Source organism: Drosophila nasuta, chromosome 2R (genome assembly GCF_023558535.2).
Source record: "Drosophila nasuta strain 15112-1781.00 chromosome 2R, ASM2355853v1, whole genome shotgun sequence".
Taxonomy (NCBI): Eukaryota; Metazoa; Arthropoda; class Insecta; order Diptera; family Drosophilidae; genus Drosophila; species Drosophila nasuta.
Window position 1 is genome coordinate 7,281 of NC_083456.1, and position 23,168 is coordinate 30,448.

General features: G+C 39.0%; 1 protein-coding gene across 6 annotated transcripts in view; it reads right to left on the bottom strand.

Moving 5' to 3' along the window:
• Nucleotides 1-9,896: 9,896 nt before the first annotated feature.
• Nucleotides 9,897-23,168, bottom strand: part of LOC132784364 (acetylcholine receptor subunit alpha-like) — a 99,906-nt gene continuing 86,634 nt past the window's right edge. For all 6 annotated transcript variants that reach the window (XM_060789929.1, XM_060789930.1, XM_060789928.1 and 3 more), the window contains 2 exons: nucleotides 15,069-15,315; nucleotides 9,897-15,004 (listed from right to left, as the gene is read on the bottom strand). In XM_060789929.1, the coding sequence (XP_060645912.1) occupies nucleotides 14,807-15,004; nucleotides 15,069-15,315 (445 nt within the window). In that variant the 3' untranslated portion in view covers nucleotides 9,897-14,806. The remainder of the gene's footprint in view (nucleotides 15,005-15,068; nucleotides 15,316-23,168) is intronic.

Sequence of the window (23,168 nt, forward strand, 5' to 3'; positions counted from 1 at the left end):
CATCCTATCCTGTACTCTTATTTGTCGTCCTGTGTTGTCCTATGCTGTCCTGTTCCGTGTGTCATTGACACTGCAAAGAGGCTATTACAATAATCGTTTGTTTCTTTTTTTGTTTTCATTTCATGTAGTATGCCATCACACACATCCACCCACCAGAACCCCCCCGCTGGCACCAACTCATTCCGGTGTCGCGTGTGCCGTGGGATCCACCCACTCCGGAAGTGTCAGCGATTCCTGAGGCTGACAGCGGAGAAACGGTTGAGAGCAGTACTCATCAACAAGTACTGCTCTAACTGTCTGGCCCACCAACACTCCGGGCAATCCTGCCGCAGCGCGGGAAGGTGCAGGGTGTGTCGGGGGGACCACCACACACTGCTGCACTTCAAGGAGGCACGCAGCGCTCACCCCAACCGTCAGCGACGAGGCGATGACCAACCGGTCTCCACCAGGTCCCGAACCCCAACAAGGCCACGCTCGCCAAGGCCGCGCTCGCCAAGGCCACGCTCGCCAAGGCCGCGCTCGCCAAGGCCGCGCTCGCCAAGGCCGCGCTCGCCACGGCCACGCTCGCCACGGTCACGCTCCCGCTCGCCGTCACCCCATCGACCGGCCTCGCCGACGTCCGAGGAGGCCTTTCCGACGTCGCTCGCATCCTTGCTGCAGGACAAGGCTGTGAGCATACTTCCGACGGCCAACATCCTGATCGACACCGGATGTAAGACATTCGAGATGCGAGCGCTGATCGACCCGTGCGCGGCGACCAGCCGTATCAGCGCATCATTGGCAACGGCCTACCGGCTATCCGTCACCCGCGTTGGTACGGAAGGCGTCTGCACGGCGATCATCCGCTCGCGGACATCCGAGTTCCGTCGAAAGGTGCTGCTGCAGGTGGACACGCAACTCTGCAGCCGCACCCCCCTCCGACCCGTCGATGGCGAGAACTTGGAGCAATTCCGCAGCATCACGCTCGCCGACGAACGCTGGTTCCAGCCATCGATGGTGTCCCTGGTGCTCGGCACTGATGTGTATCCTCACATCATCCAACCTCCTCCTGCCGAGCACCAACGGTTTGCCAATGGCCCACAACTCCACCTTGGGTTGGATTCTGTCCGGTCCATTTGGACAATGATACCGTTTGCAACTCATTGCAAGGGGGGGAGGATGTTGATGCCAGATGACTGCAGGTGTGACCACTCAGGCCAGCTGACAGTCGCGATCGAAAGTTATCGATAGCGACAAAGCTAGTATACTGTGCGTGTGACCGTGTCATACGCACAGACACACTGTTCTTGGTTTCCTCTGAAGATGGTCACCCTGCCCTTTTTAGTGCTTTTTTCTACTCCGCTTTATCATATGTTTTCAAAATCAACTCAAGCAGCACATGTACTTTTTTCAAGTGAAAATAAAATACCACACAAAGTTCAAGTTTATAATAATTAACAAGTGAAAGTGTTATTATTTAATCCAACGTCGCCCCCCTACACATTCATTATTTTAGTTATATTACTTGGGCTTATTATTTCTAAATAGGCTCTTTGAAAAATTGGAAAATCTATTTCGTCATGAAAATAAACAATACTATTTTTCGAGCAAAGATATTCTTTTATCATATCTTTGGCATATTGATTAGTCATTTCCTTGTAAGAAATTTTAATGTTAAGTTTATGAAAATAGTGAGTTGTTTCAACTTTATTATCGTCACCTTTTATGAATTCTATTTGCCGGTTAAAGTAGTTTAAAGGTCTTTCGGTTATTGGTATGTGATATTGACTGTCCTCTTGAGCACTATATATAGTTGCTCCTGTGCTAATTGCATCTTCTCCTAAGAAATTCTCTTCTATTGTTATACGTGAAAGTGCATCTGCTACGTTATTTTCTTTTCCTGGTAAATACTTGATTTGATAATCATATTCGTTCAATCGGATTTTCCATCTTTGTAATTTCATATTTGGTTCTTTAATGTTACTGAGCCAAACTAATGGTTTGTGATCACTTAAGATTTGGAAGTTTCTACCGAATAGGTAAGAACGGAAATACTTAGTTGCCCACACGATAGCTAATAGTTCCTTTTCTATAGCTGAATAGTTTGATTCGTGTTCGTTTAAAGTTCGACTTGCATAGCAAATGGGTTTGTGTTCCTGTGATAGAACGGCGCCTATAGCGAAGTTGCTAGCATCTGTAGTCAATGAGAATGGTTTCTCGAAATTTGGATAAACTAGTATCGGATCGGACGTTATTAAAACTTTGAATTTTTCAAATGCTGACACATAGGTGGGATCTTTTATGTTTATGGTGGCGTTTTTCTTCAACTTTGTTGTCATGGGTTTTGCAATATTTGCGAAATTGGGTATAAATTTGCGATAAAATCTGCATAAACCTAGGAATGATTTGATTGCTTTTGGTGTCTTTGGTATTGTTGAATTCCCAACAATTGCCTTAATTTTGTTTGGATTTGGTTTTATACCTTGCGTGGTGATTACATGCCCGAGGAAATCAGTTTCCTTTTTCATGAATTCGCATTTGTCTAACTGTAATTTCAAATTTGCTTCCCGAAGTTTTGAGAAGACTTTCGAAATGGATGATATGTGCTCCTCCAATGAAGTGGAGTAGATAATAATATCATCTAAGTAAACTAGACAATCTTTGAAGATCAGATCTTCAAGTAGGTTATTCATACAGCGCTGGAAAGTCGCTGGAGCATTTTAAAGCCCAAAGGGCATACGAGTAAATTCGTAGTGACCATGCTTGGTTGAAAAGGCAGTTTTTGCAATTGAATCGCGATCCATTTGGATTTGATGGAAACCCTTTGCAAGATCGATCGTAGTGAAGTATTGGCATTTGCCTAACTTGTCTAGGATCTCATCCATATTTGGTATGGGGAATTTGTCGTCAATGGTTATTTCATTGAGGTTGCGGTAGTCAATGACTAACCGGAATTTTTGCTTTCCTGAAGCGTCCATTTTCTTTGGAACAATCCAAATGGGTGAACAATAAGGGGATTTTGATTTTTTAATTATGCCCTGCTCTATCATTTCGTTAATTTGTTTATTGACCTCTTGATCGTAAGCCTGTGGATACTTGTAGGGTCTTTTATATATTGGGTCTTCGTGTTTCGTTTGAATTGAATGCTTAATCGTACTGGTGAAAAACAAATTTTCACTTTCCCGGTACTGAATATCGCGAAATTCATGTAAAACTTTTTTTGTTTTTCTACCTCTTCTGTGTTAAGATGTTCAAGTCTGAACTCATTACACTCTTTTAATTCATCTTCGATTGCGAAGTTGAATGGCCTATCTTCGGTTAAAGGTGGATTTGCACAATTTTCTGTGTAAGTTTCTTCAGAATTTTCTTCTTCGTTTTGAAATGTAAATTTATATTCTCCTAATGTAACTGTGCCATTTTCGTAATCAATTTGGGATTTACTGGCTTTTAATTATTCTCTTCCTAATAGCATGTCATAATTTTCAGAGAAATTATGAATGTAAAATTTTTGTTTTATAGAGCAAAGTCTGCTGGGACTAAAAAGTACACTTTCTGATAATTCGGTAGTGCCATTAATTGTTTGAACATTGATTGGATTTTTATAAATTGGAAAACTGAAAATATTTTGTTTTAAAAGGTTTATTGAAGAACCTGTATCAATGATACATTTTAGGTTTACTTCATTCATTTTGATTTTTATGTATGGTGTGTTTGTTCTGCATTTAGTTCCGAGGCACTTTGATGAAAATTTTCACCTTGCTCCATTTTGAACTGGCCACTTTGTCTTTTTACCGGTGGGTTAGGCCCACGGCTTGTTGAGGTGTCCCTCGAATAGTTATAAGGGTTTTGGGTTTGAGCTTCTTTTAGTTTTTTATTGAATTCTTGGTGAAGGTTTTGATTATTCTGATTTGAATTTGAGTAATTGGTTTGTGGTTTTGAATTGGACGAATCATCTGAATGAGAATTGTTTGAATAGTTTGCGTAAGATTTATTTTGATTCCTACGACTATTGTTTTCACTTTTATGGTTATTCTGAGTCTCATAAGACTCATAAATGCCTTCTGTTTGAGCAACGGCTTTTAGCTTGCTTATTGAAGTTATATCATGCCTTGCTAAGGTCATGTATATCTTGTCTGGTAGTTTTCTAGTTATTACATTTTTTGTGGTTATTTTTAATGCATTTTTATAAATTATTGCTGTGCTAGCGTCAGTGTCTAGTGCTAACTTATTGCTAACAATATAGGATTTTCTCTCGAGCTCTTCTACAAACTTACGTAGGCTTCCATTCCAGTTGGTATTGTATAGTCTTCTTAGTAGCTCCTCATAAGGTGTCTGTGTCTTGAATTCCTCGATAAGGGACGATCTCAGCGACATCCAATTGTTGGATTGCGTAATCTGTGCAGTACGCAAGGCTTCTCCATCCAGTTGTCGTTCAATAGCACCGAAGATTACGCTGCTTTGGCGTACATCAGTTGTTGGGTATAGAGACAGAATAAAGTCTATTCTCTTTATAAATGCCGACAAATTTTCTGCTTCGTTATCAAACGCTGGCACGTGTTTGATTTGATTTAGACACTGGTTTAAGTGTGTTTCTGTTAGTTCGGTTGCCATTTTTGATTTGTTGTTAATTTACACACGTGGTTCGGGTTTTTGAGTTTTTTATTATGACGGATTTTTACAAGGTTTTTGTATTACCGTTTTAATAACGCACTCACACACGTAGATGATTTTCGCGGATACGTTTTGTATAGTTCACAACTAGGACGCGATTCACCCAGGACAATGTTAGAGTCCTTCTAGCGGTTCACGATTGCTTTGTTGATTCAGTAACTAGTACGACGTATCCTACCGACTGCGCCAATTATATGTTCGCGGTGCACGAACAGTAAAAAAAAAATAAAACACAAGGATTTATTTTTGTTTACTTAATAGACTACTTTATTTTTATTTATAAGCTCGCGGGCTACGCGTCTTAGGCGAGGAAAGTGTCTTTAAAAACTAAACTCACAATATGCTGAGCTTTAACATGAAAGTTCTTATTACGACTTAAAGCTAACATACGTGTGATGTTTGTGTTTGTGTTAGTGCAATAATGCTGAGTCCTCAGGTTGCAATGGAAATTTTTAATTGACTTTGGACTTTTTGAAAGTGGCATGATCGCCAATGTAATAGGATCTTTTGTTTGTGACAGTTGGTCCCGTCGCGACAAGTGTTTATGTTTATGATATGACTTGTGGGAAAGAATTTGGAAGATAGGGGAATAATTATGAGTACGAGAAATTATTCTGGTGGTGGATATATTACTATATATATATGTCAACTAACACACACTCCCAAACTAAGTTAAATTAAAAACTATACAGAGAACCCCCGCCAAATTCTTTTTTGATTCTAGTACACTGATTACAAATGCACACAATAAAAGATTCACAAAAAAGTTCGTGCTTTATTTAATTTCTCTAGCCAAAATATATATATTTCCGTCTGCTTTCTGTCGGTCTCGTTCACTATCCTGTGGCAAAGCCAAATTTCCACTATTGTTTGTGCTTTGCTCATCGGCTACTTTCTTTGCTGTGAATCTCTGAAGAGATTGCTGAAGAATAGTATGTTCGAAAGCCAAAAGGGTGCTGATAAAGACCTTCAAGCTCTCTTTCAATATACCAACCGCTCCAGCTCGTCGTCTGTCGTCCGTTTCGCCCGCTCCTTCTGGGTCCAAAGACGACAAGAAAAGGGCGACTCATGCAGCTCAGATTCGCATCAAAAGGGATCGTCCGTCTCCCTCTGCTTCTCCGTCTGCAAAAACCCCCATTGCTACGCGCCACAGCGAAGTTTCCGATCCGAAACCTCCAAATGCTGTGCATAATCAGGCAACCACATGGGCTGTCTAAGCAAAAATTACCAGAACCGTTATTATGGCTCTCAACAGTTTCACCGTCTGTGACAGACTAGTTCAAATCGAGAGTCGGGTCAGAGGACCTGCAGCCGAGGACGATAACGTACATACGTACGACATCTGCCGAGACCGCTTGTGCCACATGCGCTGAAGCACTGCAACGAGACGGTGACGATGAAGGCATAGAGGCCAAATACGATCACTGTTATGCAGTGTACGAGCGGTGTCACGCCCATGTGAAGGAGCAAATCACCCAAGTATCCGGGTCAGTCAGGAGTTACGCATCCGCGCCTCTTGTGAATTCCGGTGGCTGCCGGCTCCCTCCAATTAACACTGAAGTTTTCCACGGGGATTACTTGCGTTGGCCGACCTTTCTTGATCTGTTCATCTACATATGTCAACAAACCTGTTGAGAAACTTTTCCACCTGAATTCCAAGACTACAGACACAAACGACGGTTTTGCGTCGGCTTGGAGTGCTCTCTGTGAGCGCTCTGAAAACAAGCGCTTACTGATAACGAGACAGCTCAAAATACTCTTCAATCTGTCTACGGTTTCACAAGAGTCTGGGGCAGCGATTAAGGAGCTTCAGAGCACGATTCAGCGGTGCTTGACCGGTCTCGAGCACTCTAATATCTCCGTCTCCAGTCCATTCGCAGACTGCATCCTTGTGTTTCTGTTCTCGTCCAAGCTTCCCAAACTCACACTCTGGCTATGGGAGCAATCTTTGGTGGACAAGTCCAAGATTCCCGCATGGATTCGAGGCTATGAGAACGTAAATCTTTGTTGACAGCCAGACTGCAATAGGATCAGTGTCCTCAGATGTGGTCAAGTCCAAAGTTATCCTGGATAGCAGAAGAGCAGTAGAGTCGCTTAACGCATCCGCGGTCATACTTATCTACTGACCCCAGCCATCGGTGGCAACGAGATCGCAGATACTCTTGCCAAAGAGTGAGTAAAGCTTGATGTCGGTAATATGTGCAATGTGCCGATATCCCTGAGATTGAAATTGAAGTACGCTTTAGACTTCAGTGGGACGCGAGCTGACGCAATACCAACTCGTGCAAAACTGCAAGGCTGATGTGTGCTTCAATTAATTTAACCAAATTCGTTAAGCAGCTTACAAGGAAAGACTGCAGACCAATGCTCGGTATTTTAACTGCCCACTGTTTGTGGGCTGTCCATGCTCTAAAGATGGGCATCACGAACAGTGACCAGTGCAGGAAATGCAACGAGTCCGGAGTCAAGGAAACACTTGAGCATCTTCTTTGTAGATGTCCAGCGTTATCCTGGCTCCGTATGAAATACCTTGATTGGCCGTGTCATAACGAACTTCGTGATGTTTCTCAGTTACCACCTAGGATGCTGCTGGCTTTTGCCAAAAATACAACTATTCTGTGCGACTTCTGAGACGAAGACAACATCCACCGGTACAGCTACGGACCTCTACTGATCTATGCTTCGCCCCTAGTAGGGGCGGCCGGTCCAACCTAAACTAACCAATCGGATCTCACTTTGCAGATCCTCAAATGGTGATATTTTCGATATGTTTTTAATGCGGACATAACGAAATGTATCGTCAAATCCTTATGGACTCGAAGCACACACCGTTCCAAAGAATTCTGTTTCGCACGTCGGTCGGTGATATCGGCGACTTTGAGTTAAACACTTAGGTTCGGTGTTAACTGCGCTTTTCCTGGCCCATAAAGTCCTCCAGTAACTCGCTGAAGATATACGCTTGCAGTATCCACTCGCTAGACAAGTCATTTCCGACGGCATGTACATACGTGGACAACGTACTGGATCCGGACTCCAAGGTGGGTTCAGTTTCAAACAAGAGTGAAGATCCAGTACCACGGGTTCTATGATGCTTCAGAAAGGGCGTATGGAGCGGCTATCTATGTATGTATATCTATCAGAGTGACCACTTATCTCCTTACTGAGAAGACAAGAGTGGCTTCTGCCAAGTCTCTTTCAGTGCCCCGCTTGAAACTTTGCGGCGCAGTTCTATTGGCCTAGCTATTTTCGGTCCTCCTCCTAAAACTTCCAGCCGAGAAGTGCCAGACCTTCCTTTAGACTGATTCAACAAATCGTGCAAGTGGACATCTTTCGTGGCCAATTGTGTGGCCATATGTACGGCGATCATCCGCTGTCGAACGTCCAACTTCCGTCGAAAGGTACTACTGCAACTTTGATACCGCACCCCCGAACACTTGGAACAGTTCCGCAGCGTTACTCTTGCCGACGAGCGCTGGCTCGAGCCATCGATGGTGTTCCTGGTGCTCGGTACTGTATGTATCCTCACGTCATTCAACCTGGCATCCTGCCGAGCACCAACGGTTTGCCAATGTCCACATGGACCATAAATCCGTTGCAAAGATTTTTGGATTTTGTATGAGTGAAGGTTAGATATCGTTCTGATTAAAACCAATATGTTTTCCGACCCTCAATCTGCACAATTAGGCGAACCATTTAAACTACAAAATTAACGTCTGGTATATGTAGTAACATATTTCTACATCTTGTTAATATTATCGTGTGAATCTAGAAACCCATCTGATTCCATAGTAGCGTAATAACTGTTCGTCTTGGTAATATACGTATGCGTCTACATAACCTTACACTAAAAAATATATCCGGTGATTCTCCTACGCTGATCCCTTGGAAGTAATTCTTTTTATCTTGTAGCAGCAGCGGCAGATTACTCGGGTTCCTTAGAGACACTATATGCGTTATATCCTATGAGAGGATGCACCAAATTCTTAATTGCAGAAATATGTATGTTAAATATTGGGGTTAATTGGAGATCATTTACTTTCAGTATTTTAAAAAATTATTATTTAGCTGTTTATGCAGATAAAGTAGTAGAAGGTGTCCTGTGACAAGTTTGTGCGCAGTTTCTTGCGCCAAATTCTCACCGATGAGGTTGCTAGACAGGCCACTCAAAAGGGCACAAGTATATATATAGTATTCTTGGTCATAGTTGACTCCTGCTCATTACATACATTTTATGCCGTCACTAAATTTTAATATCTGTTGATGCCAGATGACTGCAGGTGTGACCACTCAGGCCAGCTGACAGTGTGGTCGCGATCGTAAGTTATCGATAGCGACAAAGCTGGTATACTGTGCGTGTGACCGTGTCATACGCGCAGACACACTGTTCTTGGTTTCCTCTGGAGATGGTCACCCTGTCCTTTTTAGTGCTTTTTCTATTCCGTTTTCTATCATATGTTTCAAATCGACACAAGCACATGCAATTGTATTCTTTTCAAGTGTAATAAATATAATTACAAAATCAAATCCTACAAATTACAAATCCAAAGTAAAAGTGTTATTAATTATTCTGACGACGCCCCCCTACACAATATCCTTCTATCCAATGGGTAGCGGGTTGAAAAATGCATCAGAGCCTCTCGCGTTACTATTACAGTTATATAATATTTTAGTAAGGCCTTTATTTTGCTTTATTTAATTATTAATTATTGCTTTAAATAATTTTTTAACAAAAGAGAACAGAAAAATCATCGGAAGCTAAACGTCAGAGTCTCGATGAGTCAGTTTAAAATATGCTGATTATGTAAATAATTGATGCTTGCTTGCTTTATTATAATTATTTTTAAACTTAGTATATTTTTATTTGTGATCGCTTTGCCGAAATTTGTTGTTTATTTTTTCGTCTGTGGAATAGCCGGTTTGACATCCACATACATTCCAATATCCAAGTTTAAATTCCCTTTATTTATTTTGTGCTGAAGACTACGAAACGAAATGTCTCCGTTAAAATTGTTGACGGTATGTTCTTTTTTACATATATGGAGTTGTGCGGATAAACACGATTTTGTTTATCTGGAAACAGCGCTTAAAATATTAATCAACGTGCTCCTAAATAAATTACTTTAACTTTTCATTTGAATGGATGTTAAATTAGAGAATAAGAGAGTATGGTATATGGGAACCCGATGTGTGAACTTTAATCAGTCGGCCGATTATATAAGAAAAGTAAATGGTTTAAATTTCTCTTTTCATTTATATTCAACTTTATTATGTAACAAATCCATATGAACTTTAAACTAACATTTCACTTATTAAATATAATGTTAACTTTCTATTTCACATTTTGTATGATAATTTGAAGTATACGACACACATACATACTTAATCATTTAACAACATACGTATGTTAGGAATTTAAGTGGTATATACTTATTTAAACAAGTTTCTTTTCGATTTAGACTACTATTATTAAGAAACGATATTTTTACAAGTAGATTGCCAATATAACTATAAATCAAATAGGCATTGAACCATGAATACTAATTGAATGTTGGTAAACGGCTCATTCACAATGTACGAGAACTTTTAAATAAAATAAGCATAGATAGATAATTTCACAAATTGTTGGTAAACTAATATAATTAACTAATTATCTCATCTATTCACGGTTTTTCGTTTTCCCAACACTGCCTGAACAAAGCGACTGTGTACTATGGTTACTATTATGTGAAATAATCCAAAAATACTTCATGCAGGGAGTCATTAATAGTCCAATTTAATTTTTTGGATATTTGTAGAAAAAGGGACCGCCTTTCCACTTTAGTAAATGGTAGATGGAAATCATCTAACATGTTAACATATTAAATATTTAATTAGGTTGTAATTTTCCAAATTCACCTCTACGAAACTGTTCTTTCTTTTTCTCGAAATACTAATAAAAAACTACTGGACTTACAAATTTAAACACTGCACTTTTAATCGATAACTTTTATTTTGAATAACTTTATTATTTTAAAAGTATGGTTATATAAAAAGAATTTTTGATTTGTTGTGGCGATGCTGAGCGATTAGTAGTACAGTCTTGCTTTAAATTGCCAGGAGTGTTAAAAGCAATATTGAAAATGTTTGATCGGTCTAAAAAAGTGTACTAATTCGCTACTTAAAAAATAATTTTAAAAATCAATTTGAAGTTGTATGTGGCCTTATGATGTCCATACACACATATATCTAAATATATATTCACTTCAAGTCAGTTCTGAAAATAGTGATATTTAGTCCGTTTTCTCAATTTCTTCTTATAAATTTTTAAACAGAAGAACCGAGCGAAAAAGAAAATCAATTCGCTTCATTAACTCTTTACAATCGGTATGCGTCCATTTAAAAATAAATTTGTTAAAAACGAAGCTGAAGAACAAGAGATATCAAGATTATTTTTAAATAACATATTCCTCTATTTGGCCAAAGTGTTATGACCGAATTGGTTTTTGCTACATTTTGTATTGTAAACAAAAGAGAAACTGATGATACGCAGGGTAGCTTTATCGCTTTACAAAATTTTGTTAAAGCTTATCGTTCTTTTAAAACCAAACTGCGTTTTTACTAGAGATTGAGGCCGGCACCAATTTTTTTTTTATTTGTAAAATAAATTTGGGTTGAATAGTAAATTGTTTTTAAAGATTCATAAAGTTAGGCGTTCAAGGTAAAAAATCGAAAAATTTAAGTTCGAAAATCATCAATCTTCGACATTACGACAGTGTGACTCATGGAAATGCTCAGTGTAAGCCATTTTGTGTTTCATTTCAGATAATTTAGTCATCAAATAGATGCAAATTATTTTGGACACACCGGAATTGTGTGAATTGGTAGGATTTACTTTTAAGCTAAGCGCTGAACTTAACGATTGCTTGGTGGACAGCATTTTGGAAAGATTGAAACCAAAACCAACAGTTATATTATAGTCGAGTGAACTCAACTGTGAGGTACCCGCTACACATTTTTAAGCAGAAAACAGCAAATGAGTGCGGTATTATTCTTAAAATGTACCTTATAAATATACCAAAAGAAATTGCAAAAAATACCGAGGGCTGCAATTGGTACATCGATACAGTATTACATTACATGACAACAGTAGCCGTTTTTCCATATATAACTTTTTATTGAATAACATATATGTATATATAACTTTTATATCAGGGATCATTATTGATCATTGTCGAACGTTCAAAAAATCGACTCTAGCTGCAAAACAAAGTTTACTTTCATTTATTTTTTTACTTGTGGTGCCGATCTGGGTGCAAAAATAACAAGTGATGACGAATAATTATCATAGTTCTATTCCTCATAGCTTCTGATATCTGGATATTCATACGGACAGACTGTTGACGCTGATCAAGAATATATATGTATATACTTTATGGGGTTAGAGATGTCTCCTTTTGTTACATACATTTCCCGTCTGGACAAAGTTATAATACCCTTCTACCCTAGGGGTAGACGCTCTAAAGACTTTTTTGGATATTTAAAAAAAAAAACTAATTTAGAAGAAAAATTAAATTGCTTTTAAACAATAACCATAGTTTCGATACTTTTTCCCACAGTAGTAATATACTTAAATGTATGTCATATACATATACACAATCATTGTTATGTGACATGCAGATATATGTACATACATACATATGTATTGAAAATTTTTATTTAATTTTTCGAAATGGTTTTCAGTACGGTTTTGAAAAAAAATATTGCACAGGAAACGATTTTTTTTTTAAACTTTTATACCAGTATAAATACATCTGTTTCATTTAATATTTACTTGAATTTCTTTCTGCTTAACATATTTTTAATATCCAATATATCTCGTACAAAGTGATCATATTTTGTTGAGTCAATTATATAATAATAAAAAATACTTGGTTTTACTGCAATAATAAATAAAATTTAATATGTTGTGCGCTTTTGGTTAAAAATTACATTGTTTCATAAATTCATGTGTATGTGTCTCTAGGCATGTTATTTTTTAATGTACGAAGTGACTTATGTTTTCGACTTTAAATTTAATAGCCATGTTCTGCATTGTGGTCATCTATTTGTATGCAAAATATGCATATTACAGTTTTTTACATAAATATTTGTAAATGTTAAGACATTATCTTGACGCTTGAGGCCGGACTTTTTCGTAAGAGTTTTTCATTTGTAATTTTTTTATTAACGGGTTGTCAAGATAAATCAACTACTTTTAATACCCGGTACCCTTCGAATACGATCAGTATTCTGAACACTAGCTGTTGTATTTATTTCTCAATTCTGATCGTAAAGTTAAGTAAAAATGTAAGTACTTTGAGAAGTTGATAAATACACTGCATAATATTATTATTATGTAATAATAATAGTTAACCTAATTAGAATCCGTTTCTTATCTATTATCTAATTTGGCAACAATTCTCTACAAATGGTCAATTATCTCTTAATTCTCTCTTGCTTTAAGTTTATTTAAGAAATAAAGTAATTATAAACTAATCCTAATAACGAATGAATAGTTAATTGACCTTTTAAGAAGACATATAACATATATATACATATATATGTTAAAATGTCAAATGTTCAAAAAGAATAGTTATTAAGATAAAGTAATCATTAATTATAAGTTAATATGCGAATAATAAATAATATGATTTAGGTAAGATGATCGACATTTAGTCTATGGAAAAATGGAGCTTACTATATTCGTATGAGTTATTTGTTCTCAATCACATCCCATTAAACTCCATTCAATTTTTAAGAGCTCGGTTGAAATATTGACAATAAAAGGCATCGAATGTGGAACACCCATTTTCAGGAAAAGCAAAACAGAGCAAAAGCGGAATTATTTCTGAAATCCATCGAATTATTGTATTTAAAGCAATCAATTTTTAATTTTTTTACATTCATATAGAATGTAATTATAATTTGCAAAAATCTAAAACAATAACAACTGTTAATAGTTTCTCAGCTACTGACGCTAATCAACAAATGTTTATTTTATGGAGTTACCCGCTACCCAGTGTCAAGTATAAACTTTGTGAAAAAGCTGAGAACTTGTATATCTTTTTAAGGACATTTTATTAAAATAGCTGAGTATTTCATATTTATGTGCGATAGAGACTTAGACGATATAGCCACATTCGTCAGTTTGTCCGCCCGTATGAACACCTATATCTTAGATACTATAAAAGATAGAGATATATTTCTCGCACATATGCATGTATAACAAGTGCCACGCCATCTATTATCCCGGCACTACAGTATTTATGATACCTGAAAATTCCGTTGCGATCGAATATAAATTGTAGAAGTTATTTAAGCAATAATTATGTTACGTGCTAATTTTAGGGTCATATTAAATATGTGGAGGTTGCGAAATATATAGAATTTCCACACGACAAAAAGTTTGCTCATTTGGGAAAAGCACATTAAAAAGACGATTTAAATTTGAAAAAAGTGAGTGATCAAATCTGTTATACATAAATTTATACATAAATTTCCGGTTATTAAAATACTACAAACCTAAGAATGTTAGCTTTATAAAAACTTGAATATTTTTCTACCTGATTTCATGCGTTTAATTGGGTACAGGGTATAGAAAGTTCGATTTATCTATAGAGATTTTTCTTTGCTGACGGTAAACTATTTGAATTATATAAATTAAACAGAATATAATTAGAGATTTCATAAACTAAATGGACTATTATTTTTATTATATACAGGATAAAACACAAATTATTTTCATGGAGTGGCTTAACATTTTACCGATATGTTTACATAACACTTCGAAGGGTCGGTCAAAAATGTATAGGTTTCTGTTACATACTATTAAGGGTAATTAATGTAATTTGTAATACTAACGAAGAATATTAAATTTTCATAATCTAAAATTAAACATAATGATTAAAATAATGATTAACTTGAATTGGTTTACAAATTATGTATTATATTTTTTAAGGGGCCAAGCTGAGTAATGCTTCAATACCAATACATCTGGCACTTTCACAATAGATTTTCTTGTTTGAAAAAATAAATTTTGTATGAAAACTGTAATGCTGGCGTTTGTGATTGATTGATTTGACACACAAGTACATTACGGTCAATTCGAAATTATATGCGCGGTTTTGGAATAAAAATGCTATTGGGGGGGTCTACAGCGGCCAGCAGAAGTTCCGGAAAACTCCAAATCCTTTTGTTCAATTATTGGAATTCGATCGTCATAAAGAGTTGGTGCTTGCAATATGATTCCAGCTGTACCAGCTACAACAGCCAACGTGAAAATCCATAGAAATAATCTATCCAACACCATTGCGACATATTTCCAATCTTCTTTAACCTGTAATGCAAATAAGTTGTGTTAAAAGACATAAATTTGTTTGTTCATTAAGTTTAAAATTCACTTTAGTAGAATCCTCTTGCATTTTAGTATGTTCGGCAATAAAGCGAACACAAAAACAGCTGCGATGAACTCGTGGAGGGCATTTTGAATGCGAAAATGCTGGATTATTTAAAATTGGGCTTCTTATTCCAGAATTTCCAATGTCTAAATCGGGAACCGCTGTTAAATCTTCAGAGCTCGAATGAGTAAGTTGCGGTAAAGGACCATGGACTTGACAGCTCCCACCAAAGGGTCCTGTGCTTGTTAGGCTACATTGCAGGATAAATAGATAAAGTTTTGGTTTTGATTTAAAACTTTAAAATGAAATGAATATGGGAGGAAAGTTATAAGAAATTAATAATTGAATAGGTTTATATCAAAATTTGCTGGACAGAAAATTTGTTTTCGAATTAAGTGTTTTATTTAAATTAGTAACACACATTAGTATTAAGAACATATTCATTTTTTTTCAGTATGTACAGCGGTATGACCTTTTTAAAGGAAATAGTTGAAAGAGACAGATATATAATTTTTTGACAGTACTTGTAATGTTTGCACGCAGATAAAGTTTTTCAAGAAAGAGTCGCGAATTTTAGTATAAACAATTAACAATTGAACATAGTATTCTAAATATTTTATTTCGATCGGTTAATTATGGTAGAAGCTATTTGAGAAAAACTTCTATATTGCAAATTAAACCTACAGCGGGTCATACCTGTATTGGCTGATAATCTAATTGTATGTACCAAAATTACACTTGTTATTCGATTTTGTCGATTTGGCGGGGGCGGAAGTGGGCGTGGCGCAAAAATGTTAAGCAAACTTGATCTGCCTGCAAACATAGTTAGTGTTGTCGAAAAATGTATATCTATCTCTTATAGACTCTGACATCTAGACGATGGACATGCCTATATTGCCTCGACTGTTGACCCTGATCAAGAATTGAAATACATTATAAGGTCGGAGTTATAATACACTTCTTACCTATTACCTATAATTTATTATAAATATATACATATTATATATATATATATACATTATATACATATATATATATATAGATCCCTAATATATATATATATATATATATATATGTATATATATATATATATATATATATATATATATATATATAGGGTAGAAGAGTTTAAAAGCTCAGTGACTTCAGGAAACAATAAGCAGAAAATGAGATCTTCAACCCCATAAAGTATACATTTTTTTCATCATCGACAACAGCCGAAAATATATAGCCATGTCTATCTGTCCGACCGTAAGTATGAACACCGTTCCCGATATATGGTATAATTATAACCGCTACCCATGTACCCTACAAGGGTATTATTACATTTTACCGGCAGGACTTCAGGAAACAATAAGCAGAAAATGAGATCTTCAACCCCATAAAGTATACATTTTTTTCATCATCGACAACAGCCGAAAATATATAGCCATGTCTATCTGTCCGACCGTAAGTATGAACACCGTTCCCGATATATGGTATAATTATAACCGCTACCCATGTACCCTACAAGGGTATTATTACATTGTACCGGCAGGAAATGTATGTAACAGGAAGAAGGAGGCATCTCCGACCCTATAAAGTATATATATTCTTGATCAGCATCAACAGCCGAGACGATCTAGCCATGTCCGTCTGCCCGTCCTTGTGTCTTTCCGTCTGTCGGTATGAACACCTAGATCTCAGAGACTATAAGAGATAGAGCTATATTTTATATTTTTTTTCGACAGCATTTGTTGTTTGCACGCAGATCAAGTTTGTTTTAAATTTTTGCCACACCCACTTCCGCAACCGTAAGTCAATAAAATCAAATAACAAGCGTAATTTTCATTGTATACAATAATAACTACAGTATTTATGATTTCTGAAAATTTGATTGCGATCAGGTAAAAATTGTGGAAGTTATTAAAGAAATACTTTTGTATAGGCAAAAACGCCTACTTAGTTGCTTTGGCTGACCATCTGATATATTGCGCCGTCTATGGTATCTTTAGAATGTGGTACTATATCGATACAACAAATATACCGTTTAGTATATTTTGAAAAAATACCGCAATATTTTGCTTTTATTCAAAATATGTAGCGAGTATCTCACAGTCAAGCAGACTCGACACTAGGAGTGAAGCCAAAAATTTTGAGGCCAAAATTTACTACCGCACTACCGCATCCGTTAATCAATAATAAATAAATATGCCTATTTGAGTTCCTTATTAGTATTCGTTTTTATTATTCATGAAAGTGACAAACGAAATGATAAATTAATACCGTCTCCAGACGACGTATATTCAATAATGGTTCTATTAGACTTAGGCGCTACAATCCCATGTGTAGGTAGTCAAACAGCTATTGATCGGAAAAATTGTTCCAAATTTAAAAAATCTTCAGGCGCTATTCAAACAGATTTATTTAATATCTGTGTCAATCTTTGAATATTTATTTCGAAAATTTTGTTATATGATAAGGGATAATAGCGTATACATCTCGTTACTCTTAACGTAGATGCTTGACATGCTATTCCAATGAAACAATGAAATTGCCTTGTTCCACCTGTTGTGGAAAGACAAGAGTCTGTGGAGCAGCAATTGTGTTTTGGTTTATTATTATTAAAATATTATAAATAGTTTGCTGCTGAAAAAAAAATTGTACCGTGTTGCTGATAGTCTCAAGGACGCAAAATACGAAACCCACACTAAAATTAAATGTTCGTTAGCTTTTTATTGAATTTATAAAGTAGCCCGTCTAGAGGCGGTCTTGAGACAATTCGTGAAAAAAATGTATAAGGTAAGTTTGAAAAGGAAACAACCTATACAATATCTAAGTACAAATAATTGCTTCAGTACACATGGAACGACGACAATTGAATAAGCTCAGCTCTTTCCGACGTAGAGATTGAAAAATTATTAAATTCTATTGATTTTGACATTGATATGGATGGAGAAGAATAATTGGAGGACGATTTGACTAATGAAGTGACTTTTTGGCTTTTGCTATAATTTCGAGATATATTGTGGAGCAGGTGACAACGTTGTTCAACTTTTGTTCGTTCCAAAAAAAAGTACGTTGACATAAATTGCCCAAATGTTATCCACGAATGCAACAGCCACATGGGAGGTGTCGGACAAAAGGACCCGGGCGCCCGCGACAAGTTGATGGAAAGGAAAATAAATGCACAGGGAGAAAAACTTTCCTACCGATTAATAATGTACGTTATGATATCGTCGATCATTTTCCAATGTTTTTATCACGCGCTGACAAAAAAACTTGTAAGCTTCGTGGTTGTACTTCCGAAACTCAAATTGTCGGCCGTAAATGTAATATAAACCTGTGCTTTTCCCAGAAAAAGACTTTTTCTATGATTTTCATCACAAATAAGTAAACGAACTTTTTGTACACAAATATTTGAAGCTTTGTGAATTTAAGTAGGTGGTTAGGTTAGGTGGAACCGGCTGCCCCTGTACGGGGCAAAGCATAGACCAGTGGCGGTCCGTAGCTGTACCGGTAGCGTATCTTCGTCTCAGAAGTCGCACAGTATGGATGCGTTTTTGGCAAAAGCCAGAAGCATCCTAGGAGGTAGCCGTGAAACGTCCCGAAGATCGTTGTGGCACGGCGAATTAAAGTATTTCAGCCGGAGTCGGGATAACGCTGGGCATCTACAGAGAAGATGCTCAAGTGTTTCCTTAACCTCGGGTTCGTTGCATTTCCTGCACTGATCACTGTTCGTGATGCCCAGCTTTACAGCATGGACAGCTGACAGACAGTGACCAGTTAAAATGCCTAGCATTAGCCTGCAGTCTTTCCTTGAAAGCTGCATGACGAATTTGGTTAAGTTTTTGTTAGTAGAGGCACACATCAGCCTTGCAGTTTTGCACGAGTTGGCATTACGCCAGCTCGCGTCCCACTGAAGTCTAGAGCGCACCTCAATTTCACTGCCTAGAGTTCGCAGGGATATCGGAACATTGCACATGTTACCGACATCGAGCCCCACTCCCTCTTTGGCGAGAGTGTCTGCGATCTCGTTGCCATCGATGCCCCGGTGGCTTGGGATCCAATAGATACGCACGACCGCAGATGCGTTCAGCGACTCTATTGCTCTTCTGCTGTCCAGGACAACTTTGGATTTGACCACATCAGAGTGCATTGATCTTATTGCTGCTTGGCTGTCAACAAAGATGTTAATAGAGGTGTGATTACGCTGAAAACCCCGAGCCAATTCGGCAGCCTTGCCAATGGCAAAAACTTCCGCCTGGAAGATGCTGCAATGGTCTGGGAGTTTATAGGATTGTTTGGAGACCGGGTCTGGGCAGTATATGGCCGCTCCGACACCATCATCCATCTTCGACCCGTCGGTGAAGAGGTTGAGGGCTTCAAGAATGCATAGCCCTTCCCGCCAGCACTCCGGTTCCAAGAATATTGTGTTAATATGGTCAGTACTGGTAAGGGGGATAGTATAGTCCAAGTCTCTACTAGTCTCCCTACCAATGGCGCTGTGACCATAGCCTAGAAGACCCAGATTGCCAGTTGCGGCAATCCGTAGGGACGATTTTGCGGCTATGGATTGCGCGTATAGGTTTAATGGTTCGACACCAGCTATTACCTCGAGGGCTTTAGTTGGCGTCGACCTGAGAGCGCCTGTGATACACAGTAGCGCTTGACGCTGTGTCTTTTCCATGATGGATAGGTACGTCCTTTTTTCCGTGGCCTGCCACGACACTATAACACCATAGGTGAGGATAGGGCGAACAACTGCGATGTACCGCATTAGATTAGGAGAGAGGCCCCAAGTGCAACTAAGCATCTTTTTCTCCATGTACAAGCCTCCGGTGGCCTTCTTTACCCTTTCTAACACATTGAGCTTCCATGACAGTTTGCTGTCCAGGACCACACCTTGGTATTTTACTGCTAGGCTCGGCTTTAGCATAGTGCAGCCTATTTTTGGGGGAGACCACGCAGGTACCTTATACCTCTTCGTGAAGAGGATAAGGTCCGTTTTGTCCGCGTTAATGCTGAGCCCGGCTGATTCGGCCCATGCTTTAACTTCCCGTAAAGTAAGTTCCATTACGGAACTAAGGGTGGTTGGGCACGTCCCAGTTATTAAAATGCTTATGTCGTCGGCATAGGCAATTAACTTGGGGGCCCGTCTAGTGAATTTTTGAAGTAGGCTATTTACGACCAAATTCCAAAGGAGGACCCCACCCTGGGGAGTGCCACCTCGCACTTCTTTTGTGATGGCCGCATCGCCCCACGTAGCCACCACCCGCCTGTCACAAAGAAGGCAGTTGACCCACCTGTGGATCGCTGGAGCCGTGTGTTAACTGAGGTAAGGCACTTCAAAATAGCGTCCGTAGTGACATTATTGAAGGCGCCTGAAATATCAAGAAATGCTCCCGAAGCATATTCTTTGTAATGGTCTGCTTTTTCGATGGAGGCCACTAGAGCATGGAGAGGTGTCTCAATGAACTTGCCCTTTGTGTACGCATGCTGATTTGGGGACAATAGATGCATTGAGTTGCTTCTGATGTGCAAATCAAGTAGCTTTTCCAACGTTTTTAGCAGGAAAGAGGTTAGGCTGATAGGCCTGAAGTCATTTGGGACCACATGACTGCATTTGCCTGCCTTGGGCAGGAAAATGACTTTCGAGGTCCTCCAAAGAGTGGGGATATGACCCCATGCGAGGCACGCCGAATAGATACCCGATAGCCACGGAACAATCGTGGGCTTGCTGGCTTGCAGCATTGCTGGCGAAAGTCCATCGAGACCGGGCGACCTGACCTTCGCAAAGGAGTCGATAGCCCAAATTATTTTGTTATCTGTAATTAGACCGGCAGGGGGTCTCATAACTGGGAGACTAGGAAAGAGCTGCCAGTCACTGTTCTCTATTCCAATACATCCCGGGAAATGAGTTGAGAGCAGTGCTTCAAGAGTTTCAGCACTACTCTCCGTCCACGCTCCATCGCCCGACTTGAGTAGACTAGGACTGGAAGCCTGCTTGGACAGCAGCTTCCTGAGTCTGGAGGTGTCTTTGATATTATCCAGTTCCGAGCAAAAGGTTCTCCATGAAGACCTTTTGGATGATCGGATCATCTTCTTGTACGACTTCAGGAGAGACCTATACTCGTCCCAGACATATTCGTTATCCGCCTTCTTAGCAAGTTGAAACATGCTAGTAAGCTTCCCACGTAGCGATGAGAGATCTGGGTTCCACCAGGGTGGCTTCGATCTTCTCGTCGGTCTTGAGAGCATACAAGATTCGCGAAACGCTGAAAGTAGTCCTGCTGAGAGGACATTGACAGTAGTTTCTAGGTCCTGTACCGAGTTGATGTTACCCGGCTGACCAAGAGACTTGGAAACAAGGCTAGAGAATTTCGCCCAGTTCGTGTTACGGGGATTTCTGAACGGCTGAACCGCAGGTACCCTGTTAAAAGGAATGGTGAATTGAATGTACTTGTGATCCGAGAAGGAGGGTCTATCCAGGACCCTCCACTCTTCTACATTGGTGCACTCAGTCGCAATCGTTAAGTCCAGCACATTACTAGAGGTGGGACCTACATAGGTAGATACCTCACCTCTGTTGGCTAGTCTAAGCTTATAGTTAAGGATAAAATTAAGAACTGACTCACCCCTGTCGTTAATGTCGGGACTTCCCCAGACGCTATGGTGGGCGTTGGCGTCCGTTCCGATTATAATATGGTTATTGGAGGAGCAGACCATGTCCAGCAGCCTCCGCAGCTCGTCGTGAATTTAAGCTGTGTTCGGTAGCATTCTCCATTGATAGTTTCACCCGATTTGAGCAGCTCATAATACAGCACACCCTTCTGATCCCACCAAATGGCTGTCCAGGACGTTCTGCGTCTTCCAAGTCAAAATCGCACACATAAATCCTGTAAACCACTTTTGGTACGTTAGCTCAGCTAGAGCATGTTCACCATAAACTTTCACTAAAATAAGATGGCTTTCGGCAGCAGTTTTCTTCATATTGAAGTAATGAAGAAGAACTCCCCGCAAAAACACTTTTCAAGGTCCAAACTTCGACATATTAAAGTGTATCAAAAATAATGTTGTTTACATTTGGTTTTTTCTGTTCATTGGCCATTCGACACAGCCACGAGCCCTTCCAGGCATCCGAACAGACTCCCTTGTCAACGGGAGTAGACCATGTCTGATCAACCTTCCGTGACCTTTTACAGCCATCTATGTCACCAATCCGAGATTGCCGGCGTTCGAGAAATTGTTCTCTTGAACTCAAAGACTGCAAGTGAGACCAACGAAATAATCGCGAAATTCCCACTCACGGACAATGGTTTCGCGCCGGCTTGGTGCGCGCTTTCGAGCGATTGAAGTATAAACGCTTGCTTGTCATCAGCCAACTTAAGATTCTGTTCAACCTGGCTACGGTTACTCAGGATTAAAGATTAAAGATATGCAAAACATCATTGAGAGATAATCGCTTTAGAGCACTCTGAATTTTCCACTTCGTCAAAGCTTCCAAAGCTTATCCTTTCCTTATGGGAGCAGTCTTTGGTAGCATTTCAGTTCTTGAGCACTTTTCTCAACGAACGCCATCGGACACTCGAAGCGATTGAACTCACAGAAGTCGATCACTGCTTGAAAAAAGATTAATTCTTTCAAAGCGCAAGTCATTAAGAAGGCAAGTCTTGTTACTTATGCTCAAAAGATAATTATCCTGTCCCTGTGTGTTTTTGATTTCTGCACACGTCGGTCAACGATCGAATGATCTATATCAAACAAAAAAGCCTCTGTTTGCTGCGAACGCGCATTATCCTTCCCGGAACGCCAGTGATTAATGTATGCCATCTACGTGTTGCATATACCACAGCATTAATCAACTCACGGTCTGAGACTACATTAATCTCTGAGTTACCAGATGCTAAGCAAGACACACGTGGACAGCTTTTTTGGCCAATCATGTGGCCAAAATAGTACAAGTCAGCGACTCTAAAAGTTCGACGCATGTGCGATCTGAGCACAATCCAACCGATCTCGCGAGCCGAGGTATCGCCTCACAAGATCTGGTGAGCGTTTAAGAGCGTACCACTCACTTGGCTAGGAAAAAAGCCATCCGTTATCCTTGCATGTTCCTGCATG